At 38.1% G+C, this 22,080-nt stretch overlaps 1 protein-coding gene and 1 long non-coding RNA gene across 2 annotated transcripts; both read right to left on the reverse strand.

Annotated features, from left to right (window-relative positions):
• Positions 1-323: 323 nt before the first annotated feature.
• LOC114826936 (cyclin-B1-2-like) lies at positions 324-20,340 on the reverse strand. The gene is made up of 4 exons (XM_070827387.1): positions 20,193-20,340; positions 19,960-20,060; positions 1,250-1,347; positions 324-613 (listed from the first exon to the last, which is right to left on the reverse strand). The coding sequence occupies exons 2-4, from the start codon at positions 19,986-19,988 to the stop codon at positions 513-515; spliced, it is 228 nt and encodes a 75-aa protein (XP_070683488.1). The 5' UTR covers positions 19,989-20,060; positions 20,193-20,340; the 3' UTR covers positions 324-512.
• Positions 2,779-4,800, reverse strand: LOC103411239 (uncharacterized). The gene is made up of 3 exons (XR_525515.4): positions 4,510-4,800; positions 3,420-4,397; positions 2,779-3,061 (listed from the first exon to the last, which is right to left on the reverse strand). It is a non-coding gene; the product is annotated as an uncharacterized lncRNA (long non-coding RNA).
• Positions 20,341-22,080: the final 1,740 nt, after the last annotated feature.

A 22,080-nucleotide genomic window follows, 5' to 3' on the forward strand; every position in this document is an offset into this window, starting at 1 on the left:
CAGATTTTGTCTTTGGTTTGAAGATCCACGAATTTTATTTCGGACTTCATATTTGAAGACTGTAATTGTGTTTAGACTTGAGATCATCTTCAACCTTTGGGTTAAAATCTAAAAATTTTAACCTAGAAATATGTTTTCTACTCCAACTCTTTTGGGTTAATTTTTTGTCTAAGAAATATGAATTTTTTGATGAGCATGCTCCATCCTCCCATAAGCATTAGCAAAATCATCTGAGGTTAGGATTCGGGTAGAATCATTCACATGGCCACATGCAAGATCAAGAGTTGGAGCTAAATTTTCAAAATAAAATTGAAAGTACCAAATAGGAGAACTGTAATTGGATAGAAGATAACCCAATACTACTCCAAAGTAAATGTAACTCCACAATATCAATGTCTTGACCTTTCAACTCAGCGCGACAGACAATCACAATTTAAGAACAACATTGACATAAAAGTATAAATCCACCGCAAAGATACTAATCCTCTTCTTTCGGCAATAAAGTACGAGGATCACATAAAGCTTGGGGCGACTGGACCCTTCGACAGCCCAAGGCGAACTTCCATCGCATGATGTGTGTCCACAGGCCGGAATGTTTCAGATTCACGGGGGTCTGCAATCAGCACAATGAAACATATAAGATACCAACACAATCATACAATTAATGGGTTAAAAGAACGAAGCAACAGTATGCGTTTCACTTGGTTAAAGAAAATTAGAACAATATGAACTGCTTTCTTCCTAAGTTTTACCATGATCGTTTAAACTTAGCTTCTATAAGAATGCAAGGTCTAAAATATATGCATACCAACTCAATTCCGAGGATTGGCATGGAATTAAAACGATATAAGCCAAATCTAGGGGATTTTCCACTCAAGAAGTTTTAACTCATTACTTGTTACTTAATGATCCATAATTGTAATATTAGCATCTTGAAGATGGAAAGAAATTAAAAGAAGAATCAAATTACAAAATTCCTAATGACATCAACCCTAATTAAAAACCAATTGATTAGAAGAAAAAAAAGGCTGCATGTTCGAAATTCATGAGGATTACTATGGATGTTTAAAAGAGAGAATTACAAGAGGACCCTGATTGGTGAGTTCTTTACAAAGAGGAACGTAAGAAGGCTCCGATTGTATCATAAACATTGAAGGAGTTCAAACAAATAGTTCAAAGAGAAACCATGAACAGTTAAAGCTTAGGATACCAATATTATCTACTTTGTATATGAAGAGTATTTTCTTACCATTCAGGTAATCCTCAAAGCCGAAATCATCCAATTTTCCGTTCATAGCCTCCAAACCTAGCATTGAGGAAGGAATTGGGCCAGCAGGCCTCTGAAATCTGCAGTTGTTTCAAAGAATAGAGTACAACTCAGATTTAACTACAGCAAACGCTCAGTGTTTTAAGTCCATTACTGCATGTGATACAAAAAAAACATAAGTCACTATAATAAGAAGCACATACAATTACATCCACGGTCAACCAACAATATATGAACTTCAGAGCAACCTCAGACTAAAAGACAAAAGATTCTGTAAGCTCTTTTTTTTTCACTCATACTCGGTCTGGATATCTGATACAACTAATAAGTTAGCACAACAAATGTATAAAAACACCTCAAATTGATAGGGAACTGGTGTTTCCTTATCTATATGGCATAACTTGGATCGCAATCAGGCATGGTAAAGACATAATCCAGCATGTTATAATCGACTCAATATAGAGGATACGAAAGAACATAGATCACAAATTCCCACCATCTTATTCCTGATTGAACCAGTTTTTTTGTCAATGAGTGAGAAATAACGACACAAACCGGGCACAACCTAAGAACAAAAACTGTACAAGAGATTAACATCTGCACAGACAGAACCACCAACAAAGCTCTAATGCAAAACTTTCATACTCGCAACCCTTATGCACAGGACCATTGACGATGACAGAACAAGATGCTCAAAATATTATTCTTCTTTTTCATTTTTTTTTTACTTGTGTGACTGCCGAAATAATCTACGTTTAAATTGATACCACTAGATTGTAACATTTATAACATAAAAAAGTATAGTTCAGTGACTTTTGTAGCGTGAATGACATACGTATTAAGGGCTCAGTTTAGGACCGGTGTAGTAAGTAAGCATTTATGCTTATAAACGCTTTTTGTTTTTTACTATAGCCATTAAATATTACATTGTAGGAGTATTCATCTTCACTTGAAAACGATAAGTTTTAGATTCGATTTTCGCTAACAATAAATTTGAAACATATTATTGCTAGTCCAATGTGAAACTTAACTCACTTCCCCATCCTTTAGTGTGGATAATAACGTTTGTTAAAAAAAGGTGTTTTTACTATACACTAAAATTCCAAGTGCTTTTTGTAAGAAAACACTTGGAAGTTCTTTTTGGAGAAGCATTGGACATGTGCTTCTCCACAAAATGCTCTCTATGAGCCAGAGATCTAGTGTTTACCTTTGCATCCGAGATTATGTGTTTGTATCCTCTCTCCCCTAATGTCGTTTGTGTCAAGCGAAAAAAGTGTACACGTGCAATCTGGTGTTCATATTGTACGTATTAAACAAGGGGAGGAGTGTAGAAAGAAAAAACGAGAGTGAATATCACTACTTCGTTTAAGAATGTTTTGATGAGCATGCTCAATGAGAATAAGCATTAGCAAAATCATCTGAGGTTAGGATTCGGGTAGAATCATTCACATGGCCACATGCAAGATCAAGAGTTGGAGCCAAATTTTCAAAATAAAATTGAAAGAACCAAATAGGGGAACTGTAATTGGATAGAAGATAACCCAATACTACTCCAAAGTAAATGTAACTCCACAATATCAATGTCTGGACCTTTCAACTCAGCGCGACAGACAATCACAATTTAAGAACAACATTAACATAAAAGTATAAATCCACAGCAAAGATACTAATCCTCTTCTTTCGGCAAGAAAGTAAGAGGATCACATAAAGCTTGGGGCGACTGGACCCTTCGACAGCCCAAGGCGAACTTCCATCGCATGATGTGTGTCCACAGGCCGGAATGTTTCAGGGGGTCTGCAATTAGCACAATGAAACATATAAGAAACCAACACAATCATACAATTAATGGGTTAAAAGAACGAAGCAACAGTATGCGTTTCACTTGGTTAAAGAAAATTAGAACAATATGAACTGCTTTCTTCCTAAGTTTTACCATGATCGTTTAAACTTAGCTTCTATAAGAATGCAAGGTCTAAAATATATGCATACCAACTGAATTCCGAGGATTGGCATGGAATTAAAAACTATATAAGCCAAATCTACGGGATTTTCCACTCAAGAAGTTTTAACTCATTACTTGTTACTTAATGATCCATAATTGTAATATCAGCACCTTGAAGATGGAAAGAAATTAAAAGAATAATCAAATTACCAGTGAATCAACACACGAGCTCGTCATCATGCCCAGGCCCACAATCTGCAAAACAGTGAATCAACACGAGCTCGTCATCATGCCCAGGCCCACAAGCCCAATCCTAAACTGCCAAAAACAAAAAACCTCTTCATCAGAAAATCACGACGGCTTTGATCTCCATTTCTGCGATCTCTGGAGCTCCCCTTAACTCTGACCCACCACCAAATCCATCCATTCTTCCTTCCTCCGCCATGCTCCGCCGCTACATCTCCTGAAAGCCACTAAATCCCCCGATTTCAAGACTACCTGGAAGCCGGGTTTCTCAGATTTTGCAGGTTCTTGGTTTTGCCCGTGGAGTTTGAACCTGAAATGCCCAGTAGTCTCGGTCGCTCCCTCTCAGATTTTCTGGAGTTGGAGCCGCTGCAGTGCAATTCTCGACTCCCTGTTGCCGTCGTCTGAGATGGCAAATTAATCGGAAAGCACACCATAGTCACCAACGCCGAGAGATCCAGACCCGACGGTGGCTCCGGCCCACAAAAGAATTTCCAGAAAAAGAGGCTCCAGGCTGCCAGGATGCACCTGTGGGTGTGGACGAGACGGCCCTCGACGCTGAAGTTGTGTGGTGCTGGAGCTGAGCCTCCCAATGCTGTTGCATCTGAAGTGCCAAAAGGTGATCCAGATCTGCTGAAGAATGGTTGGCTAACTGTCGGTGGATAAGATTCTGACTTGGCAAATGCTCTAATGCTGCATCATTCAAATGTCCAAAACTAGCCAAAATATTCCGCTGTTGATGCTGCTGTTGTCGAATTTGTTGTCGCGCAAGCAGTTCAGCTAAATCAAAATGATTGGGTTTCCTGTTTCATGTGTGCCAATCGGTGAGGAGCTACCATGTCCTGATAGAGGTTTGCATTAGAGACTGAATTTTTTCTATGAACATCGGACCATGCATCAGCAAGACCATGCATCCAGGTGGGCATCAACCGCTGCCGATGCCTTCTGGTAATAATTTTGGTGGTGCCAGGTATGAGAATAATGGAAAGGAAAAGCAGAAAGCATGGCTAGATAATTGCAGAAAGTAGAAAAAAGAAGAATAAGCAGAAAACCCTACCTCATGAATGATGCACACATGGTTCAAACTTTCTGGCCCTGGCAAAGCACCATGTAAAGGGAGAGATTTTGCGTTCACGAGACTTTGCTATGCGAGGGCACATGGAAAACAAAAACAAAAGCAACAAAGATGTAGAGGAAAGGCAAAAGCAATCAAGTGAGCTGCGGGAAACAAAAGCAAAAGCAAGGATTAAAAAGAGAAAGGAAAGGATTATACTTTTGCTTTTGTCGACCACCAAAGCAGAAGATGCCATGAAAAAGAAAACTTTCATCATGTGTTCCCACTTTTCTAAAGAAGCCACTGGAAGACGAACATGGAAAAAATCTGCAACAACCCATTACGCAGTATGTACAGTACGCACCAACGACTGCCTTATTTATTTTTGAATGATATAATTTATTTTTCTTATCTTTCGAAGATATCTGTATAAACCCTATCAGAGGGTAATAAAAAAAATTAAAAAAAAAAAAACGGCAAGCCCAAAATAATGGGCTGAAACATTATGTGGAGGGCGAGGGCCCATATGGCCAAAAGAGCCAGACCTTCTATTATCACCAACCAGGTGATCAAAAGTACGCCCAGTACTCCAAAATTATTCGGCACCCTGCCGCTACTATCACCAACCAGGTGATCAAAAGTACGCCCAGTACTCCAAAATTATTCGGCAGCCTACGGCTATTATCACCAACCAGGTGACCAAAAGTATGCCCAGTACTTCAAATTATACATGGGCATTACTCATGTCAATCATACATAAACATTCATGAGCATTACTTATATCAATCATACATAAACATTCATGAGCATCACTCATGTCAACATCCATGAGCGTTACTCATATCAATCAACATAAACATTCATGAGCATCACTCATGTCAATCAGCTTCAAAAGCTTCATTTACAGAGCTCTAGCTTCAAAAGCTTCATTTACAAAAGCTCTAACTTCAAAAGCTTCATTTACAGAGCTCTAGCTTCAAAAGCTTCATTTACAAAAAGCTCTAGCTTCAAAAACTTCATTTACAGAGCTCCAGCTTCAAAAGCTTCATTTACAAAAGCTCTAGCTTCAAAAGCTTCATTTACAGAGCTCCAGCTTCAAAGCTTCACTTGCAAAGCTTGGTATACAAATACTGCCTTCGAACAACACCACTTCGGCCCATACATGGATTAAATTTGAAGTCTCCAGCCAACAAACTCTAATGACCGAAGACTTAAGGGACTACATTAGGTACCATATATTGGGCCTCAACTGGGTCTTATGAAAAATACTTGGGGGACTTAGCCCATTATTTATGTATTGAGGAGCGAGCCTTTATTCTATAAAGGGACTCCCTCACTTTCATTAGCGAGCATCACTCCTAACCCATTATTCATGTATTGAGGAGTGAGCCCTTATTTTATAAAAATGACTCTCTCACTTTCATTAGAGAGCATCGCCGTCAGCTAAGTAACCACCTCGCCGCGAGCATAAACTCTAGCCCATCACCATATATTGGGCCTCAAAAAAAATATTTGGGGGACTTAGCCCATCATTTATGTATTGAGGAGCGAGCCTTTATTCTATAAAAGGGACTCTCTCACCATCATTAGAGAGCATCAACTCTAGCCCATCATTCATGTATTGAGGAGCGAGTCTTTAATCTATAAAAGGGACTCCCTCACCTTCAACGCCACAAGCCAAGCCAACTAAGGCAACGTAAGCCACGAGCCGAGCAGCCTCGCAGCATGTGCTACTTCTAGTTGAGCATCATGTCAGATTGAGCACCGCCTCATATCGAGCATCAGTTCAAGACAACATCTAGTTACTTTGGCCCACACATGGACTGAATTTCAAGTTTCCAACCAAAAGATTATGTTAACTGAAGACTTGGGGGACTACTGTTTATACCATACTTAGGGCCTCCGTATTTAGATCTCGTACAAATACTCGAAGGACTTAAATGTAATTATGTAATAAAGGAAGGGGCAAATATGTATAAGTGATGAGCCCTTATTCTATAAAAGGACTTCTCACCCTTACAATTTGGAGATGCCATTTCTTAGGCCATGGGAAGAGTTCTCTCACCCTCAGAAGCTCTCTCCCTCACTCCCCTCACTTCTCAGAGAAATAAAATAATTAGTGTGGACGTAGCCCAAACCTTGGGGTGAACCACGATACATCTTGTGTTATTTACATTTCTACAGATTCAATGTCGGATTTATATTGTTCCAAGACCTCCGATTTTGTGCATCAACACGTGTCATACCCGATATCTTAACGGGTCGTGTCGTGTAATACCTGTTAAAATAAACGCGTAAAATGACCCGACCCAAAATCGACTCGATAATATTAACAGGTAATATGACCCGACCCGTTACCCGTTAAGGAAAATATATTTTAAACCAATAAATAATCAAATGAAAAACATAATACTAAATAAGTATATACGTACCATATTATCACATCCAAAACATAAAAATGCATTGTTCTTTTAAGTATATTTTCACTTACCTAAAGTCTTTAATAGTTTTTTAATTAATGTAGAAGTTTAAAAAAATATAGAAAAAATATATAAACGCTCGTAATGACAAGCTTTACAACTTTCATGAAGAGCCTAACTTCGAAATTCGCCACTATAATCATATAAATCATAGATTAAAATTTAACCGTTGATTGTTGTTTACATTTACGCTTCATTGTTCTCATCAAATTTTGTTTTTTTTTTCTTTTCAGATTTTCTTTTTTGAAAACTTAATCTATTAAAGGATGCAGGAAGATAAACGGTTTGGATCGTTGATATTATATTAAGAGTTTTACGGTTAGTGAAAATATTGCTTGATGTTTATAAAGTTTCGACAAACTATATGACATCGACTCATATTTCAATTAACCGTAAATATCAAAACGTAATATCAAAGATCTGAACCGTTCATTTGCTTACATCCGCTAGATGATCATGTTTTCAAAAAAGAAAATTTTAAAAATGAAATTCAGTAAGAAGAATAAGGCGCAAATGGCAATCGACGGTTAAATATAAATTTATGGTTTATGAATTATAGTGTTGGATTTCGAAGCTGACCCCTTCATGAAAGTTGTAAAGTTTGTCACTATGAGTGATTGTATTTTTTTTATACATTTTTTACACTTCTACAATAATTATTATTAATTTTTCCCTCAAATAAAAAATATTATTCATGAAGGTTTGGAGGATTTTAAAAATCTAAACGATAATGTAAGTGTAACCATTATCTACTTGTGGAGGAATAATGATGAATCACGAGTGTTTATATATTCTCCCACATTTTTCATACTTGTATGTATGTCTTCTTAGTTCTTACCTATACAAACACTATATTAGTTTATTAATTTTGGACTAAGTGTTTCTTCACTCGGGACTTTGTCGCAGAGTAATCTTTTCTTCAATACCCAGTTCCCCACTTTGAAAGAACGAGATTTGACCCTTGAGTCATAGTAGTTCGATATGTGCTGCTTGTAGGCGACATTCCTCAAGTGAGCCTGGTTTTCGTGTTCCTCGACTAGATTTAAGTTGAGGGTAAGTTGTTTGTCATTTTTGCTTTGCACATAGTTCTGAACTTGGAACGTTGCTTGCTCAAGCTCAACTGGGACAACTACCTTTGTACCAAAGACAAGTGAGAATATGGTTTCTCTTGTTGATGTCCGATACGAAGTGCAGTATGACCAAAGAACTTGGGGTACAAATTCTAGCCAACAACATTAAGCCTTGTTCAAGCTGGTTTTCAAAGTTCGCTTAATTATTTTGTTGATGGCTTCAACTTGTCCATTAGACTGGAGATGAGCTGGGAAGGCAAAAATAAGTTGATGTTGAACTTAAAGCAGAACATCCTGAACTTATTATTGTCGAACTGTCGTCCATTGTCAGTGACTATCGCATTGGGAATGCTGAATCTACAAAGGATGTTCTTCCATACGAAGTCTTCTATTTTTGCCTCAGTAATGGTTGTCAAGGGTTCTACTTCAGCCCACTTTGTGAAGTAGTCAACTGCAACAATTGCATAGCAGACCTTACCCTTCCCTGTAGGCATTGGGCCGATGAAATCAAGTCCCCATTGGGCGAATGGCCAATGGCTGATCATAGGAGTGAACGACTCAAGAGGGGAGTGAGGAATAGTTACGTAGCGTTGACACTTATCACATTAGCAAGATATTCTGATGGCATCTTTGTGGAGTAAAGCCTTGTGTGCTAGGGATTGAGATTCAGCATGATCTCAGCAGACTCCTTCATGTATTTCCCAAAGGATAATTTCCGCCTCTGCAGGCGTAAGGCATCTTAGGTATGGTAGGTTAAAACCCCACTTGTAGAGTTGGTCATTAATGATCAAGTAACGGGTAGCCTTGTATCGAATCTGCTTAGCTTGGACTTTATCATTTGGAAGGGTGCCATAAGCAAGGAATCTATAAATCGAGGTAATCCAACTATCCTCTTGTTGTAAGTTGCACACTTCTGCAGCCATGGTGCTTGGTGCTGCCAACAATTCGACCTGAATTTTTCTCCCAATCTTGTCTTCCACTGCTGAGGCGAGGCGAGCCAAAGCATCTGCATGACTGTTTGCCGCTTGAGGAATTTGGGTGATCTGGTAGTGGAAGTGTTTGAGCAACAATTGTGTTTGTGCCAGATATGCTACCATGGAGCTATCCTTAGCGTCAAAGTTGTTGGTGACCTGGTTAACCACCAATTGGGGGTCACTGAAGATATCAATTCGTTTAACCCCAAGGTGTTTGGCCAAACGTAAGCCTGCTAGGAGGGCTTCATATTTGGCCTCATTGTTCGACGCCTTAAATTTGAAACAAAAAACATACTCCATCGTACTTTGTCAAGGTCGTAAAGACTAGTCCTGCTCCACAACCCTGTTGGTTGAAAGAGCCATCAACATATAGACTCCATGCTGGGGTTGTTGGTTCTATTTTCTAAGCTTCCGAGGGTAATGAAACCACGTATTTAGGCGTAAAAACAATGTCAACAGGATATGTGAAGTCGGCGATGAAGTCTGCCACTGCTTGGCCCTTCTCAACTGGCTTTGGTTGGTAGGAGACGTCAAACTCACCTAATGCTATCGCCCATTTTATCATTCGCCCCGAAGTGTCAGGACTTTGGGGTATCTATCGAAGATGATGATTGGTAAGCACGATGATGGAGTGTGCTTGGAAGTAAGGGCGAAGTTTTCGAGCAGACATGACCAATGCTAGAGCCAATTTCTCAATGTTGGAATATCGTGTCTCTGCATCTTATAAGGCCTTACTAGCGTAATAGACAGACCGTTCAACATTATCATCATTTCGAATGAGAACGGAACTTATTGCTGAAGTCGATACCGACAAATAGGTAATGAGAGTGTCACCAACCTCAGGTTTAGAGAGCAAATGGGATTTACTCATGTAGTCTTTGAGGTTCTTGAATACCTCGGCACATTCATCATTCCATGTAATGTACTTCTTACTTTCCTTAAGTGCTTTGAAGAAATGAGCACATCTGTCTGTGGCCTTAGAGATGAACCTAGTTAAGGCTACCACCTTGCCAGTAAGGCTCTGGATGTCTTTTGAAGTTGCCGGTTCTTTCATGTCGAGGATTGCTTTGATCTTCTCGGGATTAGCCTCAATGCCTCGTTGGCTTATCATGAAGCCTAAGAATTTGCTAGAGCCTACGTCGAAGGCACATTTATTGGGGTTTAACCTCATTCGATACCTCTTCAGAATGGTGAAAGTTTCAGATAGGTTAGTGATGTGTTGGTCAACATGTTTGCTCTTGACTAGCATATCATCAACGTAAATTTCCATGCTCTTCCCAATCTGTTCGGCAAACATTGAATTGACTAATCTCTCATAAGTCGCTCCTGCATTCTTTAAGCCGAAGGGCATGACTTTATAGCAATATAGTCCCCTGTCAGTAGTGAAGGCTGTGTGTTCTTGGTCTGGAGGGTTCATGAGGACACTACTACAAAAGGGACTTATAGTGTCAGTGAGTGGTGTCGGTTTAATATAACATAGTGGCGCATAAGACAGTTGCGACACTAATTGAACATGACGTCGGATTTACTGTCGCTTATAAACGTCATAAAATGTCTACGTTGCTTTTAAACCGACGTAAACATTTAATGTCGCTTATAACCGACATATAGTTTAATAATTTTAAATACTAGCGTCGCTTTAAACAAAACAATGTCGCTTTTAAGCGACATAAAGTATTGGTGTCGCTTCTAGGCGACACTACTTATTGTTTTTAAATATTTTAAACCCTAAAAAAATACTATAATAATTATATATATTAATTTAACAATTTTATATCCCTAAAAACTATAATAATTATGTGTGTATATATATATATATGTGTTAAATTAAATATTAACAATTGGTGACCATTGGATCGGCTTAAATGTACATATCATTCAATTTCTTAAGTTTTATATGTACAAAATAAATAAATTTAAATCTACTTAATAAATATATATATATATACACACACACCATTGAACTTGATGGGAAACGAATTCTACGAAACTAATTTCAACGATCCAACTGTTAAACTTGTTTGTATATGCTTCGAGATCGCATCATCAAAGAATCGTAAAAAACAAACATTCAGAGATCAAGTAACGGGACAAAACTTTTCGACGGTTATCAACGAAAAATCACGATTTAACAGTTATTTTAACTCCGATTTTGATGATTTTTTACAGCTACACTCCTTGACCCTATATGAATACAATGAATGAACTCGATCTTCAATTTGAAAATATTTACACTAGTGGATACCAATAAATCTTATGTTATATTTAATGAAAGTATGAATAAACTCTTAAGTATCAGTGAATCTATTGTTTTGATGGGATACACATTCTACGAAACTAGTTTCAACGATCCAACTGTCAAACATGTTTGTATATACTTCGAGATCGCATATGCCGAATATTGCAAAAAAAAAACATTCAGAGATCAAGTAACGGGATAAAACTTTTTGACGATTATAAACGAAAAATCACGATTTAACGGTTATTTTAACTCTGATTTTGATGATTTTTTACAGCTACATTCCTTGACCCTATATGAATACAATGAATGAATTCGATCTTCAATTTAAAATATTTACGCTAGTGGATACCGTAAAATCTTATGTTATACTTAATGAAAGTACAAATAAATTCTAAGTGTTAATAAATCTATTGTTTTAATGGGATATGCATTCTACAAAACAAGTTTCAACGATCCAACCGTCAAACTTGTTTGTATATGCTTCAAGATCACATACGCAAAAAATCGGAAAAAAAACACATTCAAAGATAAAAAATATGGGAAAAAACGTTTCGACGGTTATCAACGAAAAATCACGATTTAACGGTTGTTTTAACTCCGATTTTGATAATTTTTTATAGCTACACTCCTTGACCCTATATGAATATAATGAATGAACTCGATCTTCAATTTAAAATATTTACACTAGTGGATACCACAAAATCTTATGTTATACTTAATGAAAGTATGAATAAACTTGTAAGTGTTAATAAATCTATTGTTTTAATGGGATATGCATTCTACAAAACTAGCTTCAACGATCCAACCGTCAAACTTGTTTGTATATTCTTCGAGATCGCATACGCCAAAAATCGTAAAAAAAATAAAAATTCAGAGATCAAGTAACGGGACAAAACTTTTCAACGGTTATAAACGAAAAATCACGATTTAACGGTTATTTTAACTCCGATTTTGATGATTTTTTACAGCCACACTACTTGACCTTATATCAATACAATGAATGAACTTGATCTTAAATTTAAAATATTTACACTAGTGGATACCACAAATCTTATGTTATACTTAATGAAAGTATAAATAAACTCTTAAGTGTTAGTGAATTTATCGTTTTGATGAGATACACATCCTATGAAACTAATTTCAATGATCCAACCGTCAAACTTGTTTGTATATGCTTCGAGATCGCATACGCCAAAAATCGCAAAAAACAAACATTCAGAGATCAAGTAACATGACAAAACTTTTCGACGGTTATAAAAGAAAATTCACGATTTAACGGTTATTTTAACTCCGATTTTGATAATTTTTTACAGCTACACTCCTTGACCCTATATGAATATAATGAATGAACTCGATCTTCAATTTAAAATATTTACACTAGTGGATACCACAAAATCTTATGTTATACGTAATGAAAGTATGAATAAACTTGTAAGTGTTAATAAATCTATTGTTTTAATGGGATATGCATTCTACAAAAACTAGTTTCAACGATCCAACCGTCAAACTTGTTTGTATATTCTTCGAGATCGCATACGCCAAAAATCGTAAAAAAAAAAAATTCAGAGATCAAGTAACGGGACAAAACTTTTCAACGGTTATAAATGAAAAATCACGATTTAACAGTTATTTTAACTCCGATTTTGATGATTTTTTACAGCCACACTACTTGACCTTATATCAATACAATGAATGAACTTGATCTTAAATTTAAAATATTTGCACTAGTGGATATCACAAATCTTATGTTATACTTAATGAAAGTATAAATAAACTCTAAGTATTAGTGAATCTATCGTTTTGATGAGATACACATCCTATGAAACTAATTTCAATGATCCAACCGTCAAACTTGTTTGTATATACTTCGTGATCGCATACGCCAAAAATCGCAAAAAACAAACATTTAGAGATCAAGTAACAGGACAAAACTTTTCGACGGTTATAAAAGAAAAATCACGATTTAACGGTTATTTTAACTCCGATTTTGATGATTTTTTATAGCTACACTCCTTGACCCTATATGAATACAATGAAAGAATTCGATCTTCAATTTAAAATATTTACACTAATGGATACCACAAATCTTATGTTATACTTAATGAATTCGATTCAGATGATGACTTGGAATAAATATATTAATTATTTTATATATTGTAATTATTAATTAGACTATGTTTCAATTAACATGTGATGATATTTTATAATAAAATTATATTTATGTTTTTTATTACGTATTTTATTGAAGTTAAATTTTATTTATTAAAATTTTAAAATGTTATATGAGATAACACAAAAAAGAAAAAGCTGGTTATTTTTTTTCTTTGGGTTAAATATTAGGCGGGAAATGGATGAATTGGATGAAATATTAGGTGGGAAACTCTAGGCGGGAAAGGACGAATTCAATGAAATATTAGGCGGGAAAGGATGAATTCGATGAAATATTAGGCGGGAAGTTTCCTTCTTGGTAAACTTAGTGTCAGTTTTAACCGACACTATCATATTTAATGCGACAAAAGTTTCGTTCAACCGACGCTATGTGAAGTATGTTAGAAGTTGGTGTCGGTTAAGACCGACACTAACATTTATTTAAACCAACGCAATACTTTTATTAAAGAGTGTCTGAAAGTTGACTGGGTAGAAAAGTGTGTCAGGTTGGCGTCGGTTTTAATCGACGCCATGTACATTTAATTTGACACAAGTAATTTTTAATTCGATGTCAGTCAATCCATGTCGGTTTAAACCGACGCCAACTAAATACCCATATTTAAACACCTTTCTTTCCCATTTCGTCCGTGCTTTCATTTCTCCCCCAATTTCAATCTTTCTTCTTCTCCTTCCGCATTTCATCCGATCGTCCATTTCTTCTCATTCACCAAATCTTTTAGAAATTTTATGAGAAACTTCAATACGAACGTTCTGGTAGTAACGTTCAAAATCCAGTAGCAAGCATAACAAGTTGAAGTGGAAGAAGGCCGACGCTGCGGAGGAAAAAGAGAATAGGCTAGGGTTTCGGAGAGAGAGAATAGGCATTCGAGGAAGCAGAGCAGGAGCAGAAGCAGGAGCAGAGAGAGGCATTCGAGGCGGAGAAGTAGGAGTAGAGAGAGGTATAGAGAAAGAGATAGGGATAGGGATAGAGAGAGGAGGAGGATGAGGTCTGAGAGCGATTCTGATGGAGGTAGACGATGGAGATGGAGAAGCCGGAGTCGGAGTCTGTTGCCTCGGGATCGGAGAAAGGAGCGGAGGAGAAGTCGGAGCTCGTTACCGAGGGAGAGGGGTTCAGATAGAAGCAAAGGTAAAGTGGGGAAGGAGAGGAATGGAGGCAGTGCTGATCATTCCAAGTTGATTGAAGGCTATGATAAGATGGTATCTGGTGTTATAGTGCATTAATTTCTAAGATATGGGTTTGCTTGGAGCTATGTATTATAACATTGTGTGTTCTTAAATGCAGCTGAGAAGGATTTCCAGTAGAAATTTTAACAAACTTTTCAGTTTTTCCTCTTCTCATTCTTGATTTGCTAACCCCTTTTTTGGGGGTTAATCTGTTTGTTTGTGTGCGTGTGTGTTTTTTTTTGGTTATAATCGAGTAGAAGGGAATGCAACACAAGGACTTTCAGTGAGGATGTGAATTGCAGGTTTATCTGTTTTTATTATTTACCATTTGGGTTTTTGATTTTGTACACAGGATGGTAATCCCAGGCTGTCAGGCTTGAGTCCAAAAGTGTTTATCCTTTAATTAACAAACATTTAACTAAAAAATTACTTTTGGACTAATAATTATTAATTAAAAACGGAAAAATATTTTTTTTATATTAATATATTTGGTGTCGCTTATGGGCGACATCAGCTAAGTATTTTATTTATTGAGATTGAAGCTAATGTCGGTTACAATTGACAGTAGCTAGATTATTTTATTTATTTAAATGAGGTGATGTCGGTTTGGACCGACAGTAAGTGTGATATTTTAATTGTTTTTTTGTTAGTTAATGTTGGTTTTGACCGCCATCATATCAGATTTAGATGTCGCTTTTAAGCGACGTAAGTACCGATGTCGCTTTTAAGTGACATTGTTCTTCTTTTTTATTTTATAATACTTTCCTTCTTGGTGGCGGATTAAGGGGGATAAGCGACGCCAATACCCTTTTATGACGGTAATATTGGCATCGCTTTCACTATGCGACATTGCACGACTTAATGTCGGATTTTTACCAAAAATTTGACATTAATTGGTGTTTTTTGTCGCTTTTATAGCGCCACTGATATCTCTTTTTGTAGTAGTGAGATTTGGTTGTATCCTGAGTAAGCATCCATGAAGCTCAAGAGTTCACACCATGCCGTAGAGTCTATAAGTCTATCAATGAGAGAAAGAGGAAAGCTATCCTTCAGGCATCATTTGTTTAGGTCGGTGTAGTCGACACACATTTCCCACAGACCTTTTGGAGCAAGAGACTCTCTTTGGTCGGATTTTTCTTAACAAGGACCACTTTTGCTACCCATGTTGGGTAATTGACTTCGCGGACGAAGCCTATGCCTTTGAGTTTTTCAACTTTTACCTTCATTGCTTCGTATCGTTCAGCGTTATAAGATCTTCACTTCTATCTCACCGGCTTGGTCTTGGGGTCAATACTCAACCAATGACATATGATATCGAGAGAGATGCCTGGCATATCCTCCTATGACCAGGCGAAGACCTTAGTGTTCTCTTGCAAAAAAGAGATAAATGCCAACCGAATGGGTGGTGACAAGGTGATGCCAATCTTCACCATGCGATCTGGATAATCTTTTGATATGGAAACCTTCTCCAGCTATTCAGCGGGTTGTGCTTGCTGGGTGAAAAAGTCATATCGAGGATCGTTGGGTTGACTGTTGACACCGTGAAGATCCAAGTTGGCGTTGTCCGGGCTTGTCTTTATGACTTGGTCATGTATAAAAAAGGTTTCCTTGGGCACAAACATGTGATGTTGCTTGACCGAAGTGTTGTAACATGACCGTGCACTAAGTTGATCTCCTCTAATGTAACCATTGTCATAGGGGGTTGGAAAATTCATCAACAACATATGTGTGGATATCATGGCCTTGAGATCATTGATGCCTGCGCGTCCAAAGATGACATTGTATGCCATTGGGCAATCAACTGCCAGGAAGTTAGTGGTAATGGTAGCTGTGTAAGGGCTTGTACCAATGGTGAAAGGTAAGTGTATGCTCCCTATAGGTTGCACGATATCACCGGAGAAGCTTATCAGAGGAGAAATCGAGCGATCGAGTAAGTGTTCAGCTACATTTAGTGCCCTGAAAGATTCAGCAAACATGATATTGGCCGAAGCCCCCATATCTACCAGGATTCATCTTACTTCAAAGTTGGCTATGTGAGCCTTCACGATCAGTGGGTCGTTGTGAGGGTAGATGATACCTCTTTCTTCCTCAGGGTATAAACATATTGGATCCCAGTTAGGCTTTTCATATTTGCCTCCCCTGATGGCTTCCACGTGAAACACTTGGTGGCCAGGCCTTAAAGCTCGTTCGCTGTTTTTCATGGCCCTATTGGAAGATTCAGATATGGATGTGCCACCGCTTATGGAATATATCACATTCACTTGGCGTTGGTTATGGTTATCCCTTGAAGGGTGAATGAGGAATTGATTAATTTTTCCTTCACGCGCCAAAGCTTCAATATGATCCCGAAGGGTGATACACTTCTCGCCGTCATGACCGTTATGCTCGTGGTAGCAGCAAAATGTGCTCGTGTTCTCGTGGGCTTGTAACCCGACTGCCTCGGCATTGGCTTCGGTATGAGATGTGCTATGCTGGGGTAAATGGCCACGCATGTGGCGTTCAAAGGTGTATATGTCTTATACCTTGGGGTATGACCTGTCTTAACACTAGCTTGGCCCACTGTGTTGACTGCCTGGGGGCGGGCATTATCGTGGCAATACCCTTGGTTATCGCGATAGTGTCCCTTACTCTTTTTACTAAAATGAGACTGGTGAGGATGGAAATCTTTCCTTTTTCCTTGAGATTGATATGTTTGTTAACTTGGCGAAGTATTAAGTAAGGCAGGGGGAGGCACCGCTGCTGTTTGAAAGGTTGATGTGTTCTTATTTGGTTGGATTTGGCTTCCACTCCCTACTTGCTGATAAGGGGTGGCTGTGAGGGGTTTCCCTTGATATGTCGTTGCCTCGGCGAATGCATGGTTGTAAGCCTGTGGCATCACCTTAGAGTAAGTCTTCTAAGTGTTGGCATTGATCATGTACTTGAAGAAACAATCACGTAGGCTTTGAAGATGGTCTTGTCATCTGCCTCAGCGCAGCGAGAGTACTCATGGCTGAAGCAACCAGCATACTCTCGTAGTGACTCATCCGGCTTCTGGCGAATGGTGTACAAGTGATCCGCAGAATGCAAGCAATCGGTTTGAAAGATGTGTTGAGAGACAAATAGTTTCCTTAGTTCCTCAAATGAGTCTACTGTCTCAGGTGGAAGACGGCAATACCAGTTTAGAGCTCCGCCAGAGAGGGTGAATGGGAAAAGAAGACATCGTTCTTCGTCGGTGTGCATCCGGTATGCCATGGTGGACCCAAAGAGGTAAATGTGTTCAATCAAGTCCTCATTTGCAGTATAGAGTTGCAAGCCAAGCTTCTACTTTGTCTTTGCTTGGAGGGGGTATCGATGATCCTCATTGTAAGAGGGTCAGGCCTAGGTTGGTTCCAATAAGGTATCTCAGCTTGTCGTTCGGCCTTCAACTTATTTACTTCCTTAAGAAATTGTAGGACAATAGGGTCCTGAGTGGAGTCATGTACCACTGGAGCTTTCTTTCGTAAATTTCCATCTCCTCTTAGAAGTATAAAGGTTTGTTCAAGAGTATGTGATTTTTCCCTGGACTCACCGTACTGATTGCCAAGGTATGTTTGTCAGAACATCTCTGAGTCCTATATACCTTTGTGTTTCTCTAGGACTTGTTGCCCCTTCCCTAAATTGGTAGCCGGCCTGGGACATGGGAGGGGATTGAGTCTTTTAGAGACTTTTGGACCATTGATCTTCGAGTTTACATGGATGGGATTGTCTCGACGTTGCTTTAAGAAATCTCGACAGTCGCGAAAGACGGTTTTCGATCCTTCCACTCATTCTGTAAGGAGGTGTCTTCCTCCACTTATTCTACTTCAGTTCGAAGCAGCTGGGTTGAGAGAAGTCTTATGTTGATCAATGTTTGGATGATTAGTTCGCTCCTCATCAGGGATATCAAATGAAGGTGACCCTTCGTGTTGGGGGGCACCTAGATGATGGTTGATGTCCACAGGGGTAACGAGCTATCGTGTTTGAGTATGCCTAGTTTCATGGAGCGTCTCAAAGAGCTTCTTATACTGCTTCTAGAGGACCTCATTCTTCATTGCTATCTTGTTGTTTTGAGCTTCTAGCTCATTGACTTTAGCTTGAAGAGCAACCCTCTTTCCTTCCTTCTTTCGTTGCCTCGCACCAAGTGCAAGAGGGGTGTCATTCTGCGTGATGTGGCTTCATTCGCTTCCCATGTTGGAGAGGGATGCCTGGTCAAAAGAGAGTGTACGAATGGTGGAAACCAACTTAACAAAGCTAAAGAGAGTGAGAATAAGTGTCGTTCCCACAGACGGCACCAAATGTTGATGCACAAAATCAGTGACGACTTTGGTAAAACAGAAAGTGTTAAGTTTGTGACCTTCGCTAGATTGCTCCGGTCACTAGTGTGGATAAGTATGTAAATAGATAGGGACATGGAAGCAAACACAAGATGTACGTGGTTCATCCAGATTGGCTACGTCTACGGAGTAGAGGAGTTCTCATTAATTGTGAAAGGTTTACACAAGTACATAGGTTCAAGCTCTCTTTTAGTAAGTACTAGTGAATGATTTAGTACAAATGACATTAGGAAATATTGTGGGAGAATGATCTCCTTTTATAGAAGAGTTTCTAGCTTTGTTCTAACATTGACACGTGTCGTGTTGTGATTGGCTTCTGATGTTGACACGTGTCGCGCTGTGATTAACTTCTGATGTTGACATGTGTCGCACTGTGATTGACTTCTAATGTCGACACGTGTCGCGCTGTGATTAACTTATGATGTTGACATGTGTTGCGCTGTGATTGACTTCTGATCTCGACATGTGTTGCACTGTGATTGTCCTCATGGTTGGAGGGAAACTCTTTTGGGTCCTTGACGGTATAACGTTGACCGATGCTCAATAGTTTCGGGATTGGTCAAGTATGATACAGACAACATCAACCCTAATTAAAAACCAATTGTATCATAAACATTGAAGGAGATCAAACAAATAGTTCAAAGAGAAACCATGAACAGTTAAAGCTTAGGATACCAATATTATCTACTTTGTATATGAAAAATATTTTCTTACCATTCAGGTAATCCTCAAAGCCGAAATCATCCAATTTTCTGGTCATAACCTCCAAACCCAGCATTGAGGAAGGAATTGGGCCAGCAAGCCTCTAAAATCTGCAGTTGTTTCAAAGAATAAAGTACAACTCATATTTAACTACAGCAAGTAAACACTCAGTGTTTTAAGTCCATTACTGTAGGTGATACAAAAAAAAATAAGACATAGCAACACACATTTACTTCTACTCAATCATAAAAAAATAAGACAAACCCATTACAACAATTCACAAACAGAAGCCAGAATTCGACAAAAACACGAATCGCATACCGAGAAAGGATTTGCCTTTCGAGATCCATCTTCAATGGAAACGCACTTCCATAAGTGTACCCTAAGATTTTCCTATTTATCTGCTCTTGCGTTACCTTCGCCTAAAACCCAACAAACAAATAAACCCAAATAAACAAAATTTATTCACACATCTTCAATTCCAAACAAACAACAACAAAAACCAAGAGGGAGAGAAAGAGGGCGCCAGAGAGAGAGAGAGAGAGGGAAAATACCGATTCCAAAGCAGATTCGAGAGGGTGAACGCCGACGAGGTTGCTCTTGATGCCGTGAAGTCCGAATCAAAGGGCGTCGTTCTGGATTCCTCCAATTTGGTGCTCGATTGTCTTCGGTGTCTCCATTTAGCTTTCTCTGGTTCTTCCTCTTCTTTTTCTTCTTCAGCAAGCAATGTGACTTTGCTACAAGTACAAATAGGGAGACTCTTTTCTTCCGCATTTAACTACGATTTTTAGGTTGGGTCAATTGGGCTTTAGCTACTACCTATGTGGGCTTAGTTGTGGCCCATTTTATTTACTGTGTTGAGCCAGACGATTGTGCTTGAGTTTGCTTATATGGTCTGGTTATCCTATAGTCCTTGTGTAATTCTTCTTCTTTAATTTCCTTTTCGGTCAATTATGTGTAATTTGGGTGATCATTATGTTGATTTTTCCTATGAACAATATTTAACCCATTTACTAGTCCAGATTCTGCCTCATTCTTTGGTGATTGATACATGGTATTACAGTAAATGTTTCTTAATTTTTAAAACTCAACGGTTTGAGTTATCATTTTTCATGAGTGAAAAAAGTTCAAAGTTTAAATTCCATAAGGATATGTGTTACCATTAGTCCATCTGACTGGGTAAGAAAACTATGTTTGAAGTGTTTTCGAGTAAGAAAATCGAGTTTTGAGGAGCTTGCGTGTGAAGAACACATAAAACACTTAATTTAGAAAAAAGAAAAAGAAATCTTTAAGTTAACACTTCAGAGTTTCAGAGAAGCAAAGGGCATCAAAGAAATATCATAATGAAGAACATAAAAAGTGAATTCTATAGATGAGGAGTTTTTTCTCCGATTGAGCTCTTGTATAAAATGCATACTTGTCGGGGATTTTTTTTTCTTCTGATTTTCTAGGAAAGTAAATTAGTTGCTTCAATTCAGCTTGAACTTCCAATCCTAAACCTAAAATCACGTGCAAACATGAATTTCCTGTAGCAAATAAAACAAGAACACATATACAAAATAATTGTATTGTATTAATGTAAATGTAGGGTTACAATCTCTGTTTACAAAGTTTCCTCTGATACGTTCTCCGAAGATGTGTAGATGTGTGTTGTTGATTCGAGTGTTGCAATGACTTGATCTCGGATGAATGATTGCCGCAAGGATTTGGCTTGTGGTGATGGAAGAACCGGCAGAGTGGTGTAAACTTGCAAGTGCACAAGATAGTCGTAATATAGCGTGTTGCAAGTCCAAGTATCGTTCCCACGAGGATTCTAATTAAATCTCCAATTTGATAAACTAAACCAAATCTAATAATATTAATGACACACAACCCCAAACAACGAACTAGACTCGATCTTAATTAATAAATCAATCAAGGATGTGAAGAATTTGTTGTGATGATTTTGTAAACGAACAAAAACAGAACCTTAAGTAAAAACTGAAATTAAAGAAAAGAAAACGTTGTGTTATAAGGTAAGTGATGAAAATCTAGGGATTCGGAATCAACCACAAGCAATCTAGTTTAGGTTGCAATGCATTCAATGGATCTTTCGATTCTTTAGATGATAATTCCCGTATCTAAGTCCTTGTCAGGCACATTAGACCATAGTTTTCCTTAAGTGAATGATTCTCTCCTAGTTCAGGCAGATGTCGTATATCCTAACATGCAATCTATCCTGGTTAAGGCATAAATTTAACAAGTAGGACTCTTTACGCTCTAGAAAACAAGGGAACCAAGCAAACCATTATTCTTTGTCAAGCAATAATGTAATTTACCACACTTAACCACAAGAAGCTAATTGAATTATATTGCTAGTTCAGCCTCAAATTCATCTTCCAATCTTACTAGATGCAAAGTCCTAAGCTGATCAATCAAAGAACTCATACAAAGAGTAACAAT

This window comes from Malus domestica, chromosome 09 (genome assembly GCF_042453785.1).
Source record: "Malus domestica chromosome 09, GDT2T_hap1".
NCBI lineage: Eukaryota > Viridiplantae > Streptophyta > Magnoliopsida > Rosales > Rosaceae > Malus > Malus domestica.